Source organism: Saccoglossus kowalevskii, chromosome 7 (assembly GCF_978046115.1).
Source record: "Saccoglossus kowalevskii chromosome 7, keSacKowa6.1, whole genome shotgun sequence".
NCBI classification, from domain to species: Eukaryota; Metazoa; Hemichordata; class Enteropneusta; family Harrimaniidae; genus Saccoglossus; species Saccoglossus kowalevskii.
Window position 1 is genome coordinate 12,344,671 of NC_140647.1, and position 4,954 is coordinate 12,349,624.

General features: G+C 32.4%; 1 protein-coding gene across 1 annotated transcript; it reads right to left on the bottom strand.

The window, feature by feature from the left end:
* Positions 1–245: 245 nt before the first annotated feature.
* On the bottom strand, positions 246–3,347 carry LOC100376850 (peroxisomal carnitine O-octanoyltransferase-like). The gene is made up of 5 exons (XM_078009056.2): positions 3,272–3,347; positions 2,435–2,558; positions 1,606–1,778; positions 1,054–1,173; positions 246–837 (listed from the first exon to the last, which is right to left on the bottom strand). The coding sequence occupies exons 1-5, from the start codon at positions 3,280–3,282 to the stop codon at positions 717–719; spliced, it is 549 nt and encodes a 182-aa protein (XP_077865182.2). The 5' UTR covers positions 3,283–3,347; the 3' UTR covers positions 246–716.
* Positions 3,348–4,954: the final 1,607 nt, after the last annotated feature.

Sequence of the window (4,954 nt, forward strand, 5' to 3'; positions counted from 1 at the left end):
CAGACCTGCGATGTTTGTTTTTTTGTAAATGGATATATATTAAACCGGTGTTAGATCTAGCTGATAGTTATAAATGGCTATATATCTGGATATATCGTGAAAAAAATGTTGGTTTGCCTGAAAAAATAATTTTGGTTTGACTCCAGATACTTTTTTTAACTACACACTGGATAATGTTGTATATAACCGTTGCGTAAAACTAAAACCTTTTATTACAACTGATTAATACAATTTAGATTGAAAGAATATGTTCGACTCATGCACACCGTGTACATTTATGCGTGTACGGTTAGCATCTATAGTTTCCATATGCAAAATGTTACAATTTCGATCAATTTATATAACACTAGTAACCGTATGCAAGATAACATATCTATACAATGGTATCAGGATACACTAATATGATAGACCATTTAGTAAGTTGATTACACAACTATTCTTATAAGGCGTCCAAACAATAACCAACAATAGCTATCTCATAAAATACATTGTTTTTCTATATAATTATACTAATTCTATCTAATATTATTTATTATTTTTTATCTATTTGTTGGCGTGTTACTTTTTCGTTCATTCTAACTAGCACAAACAATCATGCACGTGTTGATGATGTCCAAATCTTTGGTAGGTCCAGTGAAATCTAAGTTGATATAAGTTGTCCATTAATCACAGTTTAACTTTCCCACTTGTGACTTTCATACATCGGACAGCATCATTTAAAGGTTGGAATTGGTGAGCATCGCCAACATTTCATTAATTGTTTTTTCTAAATTCTTTCTGTAAACTACACAGTCGGTTGCCTTGTCTTTCTTCCAGGACGACACAAATAATATTAGCCTATAAAAAATACTGATAGTTTTAGAAACATCTTCAATATCTGAAATTATAAAATAAGTATGACCTTTCTGAATGTATTTTCTAGGGATTTGAATTACAAATGTTATCCTTGTTCGAGGGACTGTTAATCTTCATTTCCCCTCGTGTCAAACACAAAATACTCAATACCTGTAAACATCGAACTAGACTACAATTAATATTACACATTGAACTTACGCGTTCTTGGGGAAAGAGTAGAAAACACCATATCCGTTTTCGCACATTGGTGGTATGAAAGCTAACACAGGTGAGTATCCCGACGAAGAAGTTACCAGAATGTAACTTTCATTTCCACCGCTGTCGAAAAGATATAATTTCACATTATAGCACATCTGGACTAGATTATTAATATATATTAGGTCTTTCCCCAATAACACACAGTCGACTGTCAACACGTTTATCCAAAATGTGGTTATCACTGAAAATTCAGGGGCAATATCCGTCCGAACCGTTTGACACTATTCTATACCTAATATAATTCATAATGCTTAACTGGAATTTAGGGAATATTACGCGACATATTAAATAATATATATAAAATATTTGTATTATAAACAACATTCCGTTACAGTTCTGGTGAATAATTTCCTATTTCCTATAACGTCTTTCGATCGGACATGCCACTGTACCATGCTTGCTGTTCATTCAATTTTATGATCACTTCATTTCACACGTAATTATTATATAAACCGGATAAATTCACCTCATAACAATCAATACAAGTTTTACCTTTTCATGTAGGAAGGATCTTTATATAATTCTGGAAGCGGTATTCCATTCTCTGCTGCAATCATTTCTAATCCATAGAGATGCCGATGACAGCCCTCGTTACGTTTACATTCACCCATCAACTGCACATGCTTATTAATCGCCGTAAGAAACAAGTTTAAAGTTTTCGATGGCTGGAAAACAGAACAAGGTCGAAAATATAGAATTAAAGATATCATCACGACATGAACAAATCTGAGAAAGGTCCACATGTAGTACCTATATATGTAATATCAAATCAATCGGACTTGCCGTCGAAAATATCACTTTTTACCAAAAATTACAAACATATTCACCAAAAATAGAGAATTCGAGATTTTGACATGAAATGATCAAAACTGAGAAAGAACCATCCAAGGCACTTGCATATCAAATTTGAAAACATTCTGACTTGCGCGTTCGAAGTAGAAGTTGAAATTGTAAAGTTGACGACGACGGACGACGACGGACAGTCAGTAATATGAACAGCTCCGCTAAAAAAAAAACATTATTTAAAGTCGCCACGCAACGCGCAATCGAAGTTATGGAAACAAACCATGTATTTTACACGCATTGTATACGTCATATGGGACACACGGCGAACAGGGCGCTATGCGAAAGACTACAACTGCACACGCTCGTTCTTACAATATTAAAAGCTCTATATTTTACCAGGAATATTACACGTTCATGCATGCACGTTTAATTTGAAAGTTTAATTGTCTTAATTTAAAAGGTGACTATTCCTATGAAGACTCATGTACACTTTTTTTCTCAGATTGCCAAGAATATTATATATTGCTCGACTTACTTCAATGTTTTCACCCGTCATATACTGACACCATTGTATTGCCTCCACAGTACATGCCCTCACTGTTTCCGTTCTGCCATGGTAAAACTGGCGGGTTGTAGCTGCCTCATTTGTTGGGGCAGGTCTGTACGGTAAATAAATAAATAAACAATTTTCCACACACAAAAAATCCCAAAATTTCTTGTAGGGTTACACGCCAATCAATCAATGAATTAATGAATCAATTAAACGACAGACCCATACATAGGCATCAAAATAAATGAATAAATTAATTAAAATAAATAAATAATTGAGAAAGAAGACACAGTCTAACACCTGACACAATTACCTTTAAGTCTTTAGTACGACGTTATGTCGGTATTAGTATGTCTTAGTATGACGACATAATAATGACATAATGTCAAAATACTGAAATAATGTCATTAATATGTCGTCAATATTCAGTCACGTGTTCGTTGTTTAAATAGTATGCTATTAATAATAATTATTAAGTTAGTTGGCCTTTATTTTCCATTTCTGTTGTGTAGTTATTTTGAATATTATGGTATAAGGTTGTTTTGACATCTGATTGTCTCGACAGTTGGTTGTCTTAAAGTCTGACTGTCCTAACAACATTTTATTATGACAACCACTGATTAATTAAGTAATAGAACCGAGTGGGTGCAATGTTATAACAAAGTTTTTTTTTCTGCCAATGCCACCATGGGAGTAGTATTATTATTCGTACATGATCTAAATGAGAAATCATTCGTGAACATTTGTAATTAGATAATCATGGTCAGCAAAATACGAGAAATATTTGGGTTGAGTTTGAATTACTTTCACTACTTTCATTACCTTCTGTACATCTTGTAGTAAGTATATTGTATTGCCAATTGCAAAAAGGCATCTGGGTGAACTTTCTTGCATCTCAGCAATTCTCGATCGAAGTTCATTTTGTTGATAGACGTTTCAATATTTTCCGACTTGAAAAAACAAACAAACAAACAAACAAACAAAAACTAATTTTAGTGAATCATTTAAACGCAACTACTGTGTTAATTTAGGTATATTCACAAGAAAACAAACTAAATCGGACAATGAATAATCGAATTAATATAAATATCTAACATTCACCTCCTCCCTGGATTGTTCAACAGCCTTACGTACAGTGTTTGTTATATGATCATCCACGATAAACTTTAACTCTTGTGGATTTGACAATTTTCTCACATCGGTTGAGCCCTGCTTAATATGATAGCAAATAAATATAAATTATGCATACAGTATTTTACAAACATATTAATTATAAATTAAAGGTTGAGAGACGTCCGGATATATTATAGATTACGTTTTCTATGTCCATCTAAAAAAAAACGCTGAAGCTGTTTCCTGCTATGGTTGGCACATACTTGTGAACACGTATTCCTAATTTTGACTATAATATTTTTCTCGTCATTCAGTGTAAACTGATTCAGGAATTACTACGAAATGCAGAACAAAACACAATTTTTACGACAAATATAAATTTAGGTTCTGTTTATTCTGTGGGGCTAAAATTGTGACCAGAGAAAATTAAGAAAAGCATAGCGTGCAAAACATAACTACAAACAAAAAACAATCAGTGCCATCATGCAAAAAATAGACAGTTAACATCCTAAATACTTGAATCATAAACACATTTTAAATTCTTAAATTATTAATACAATTCATCTAATACTATATTTGTTTCTCAATATGTCGTTTTCGAAAATTATTAGAAATTAGAAATTATCTCTAAATAATCGGCTTTTTGTCAGTGTTATTAAGGATGTAGTAGAGGTTATTGCATAGCACATTTCTGAAGTAACATATTATTTGAATCCCATCAAATTGTTAAAAACGTCGTAAACGGTCGTTTTGAAATATGATACCACGTGTCAGAGTTCACAAAGGGAGAAGTTGTGTCGTATTTTCTAAAGTCAAAAAGGTAGACAGACTATCTTTGCCAAATTTCATTAGCAGCTATGAAAGAATACCTATGCCAAAAATCACCGTCTTGGAGCAGCTGGGAGTCTAGATCAACTCTCTAGACTAACCCCAAATACCGATGTTTTCCCATGCGTGAACAATCACAAAAAACATAAAACACACTGTATCTCAGATTTACTCAAAATGTATTACCCTCTTAAACCATCGCTACAATTGTTTTTTTCTAGTTGAATGCATACTTTATATATTCTTATAAGAGAATGTGAAAAAAAATTATATGTTCAAAGAAAAAAACTCTACTACATCCTTAATGTATATATATATAAAATACTACACCATACCTTCCAAATGCCATCTTGGGCGATAATTTTGGAATTCACATGTATCCAATGATTCACAGGACATATTGCATCCACTTGGACGTGCTAATAATTAAATGTAGAACAATATAGAATGTAGAACCATAATATAATCATAATATCTAAATTACATAAAAAACAAAAACAATTAATAAACCAGTCATGGCATATCTGGTCTATTGAGTTACATTAGACATCATCATTACTAATG

Excerpts from the sequence above, each read along its gene's own strand:
- LOC100376850 (XM_078009056.2), bottom strand. Across the intron at positions 1,779-2,434 it reads TGACGGGTGAAAACATTGAA|CCATCGAAAACTTTAAACTT; the intron begins GTAAGTCGAGCA and ends TCTGTTTTCCAG. Across the intron at positions 1,174-1,605 it reads GATCCTTCCTACATGAAAAG|CGGTGGAAATGAAAGTTACA; the intron begins GTAAAACTTGTA and ends TCTTTTCGACAG.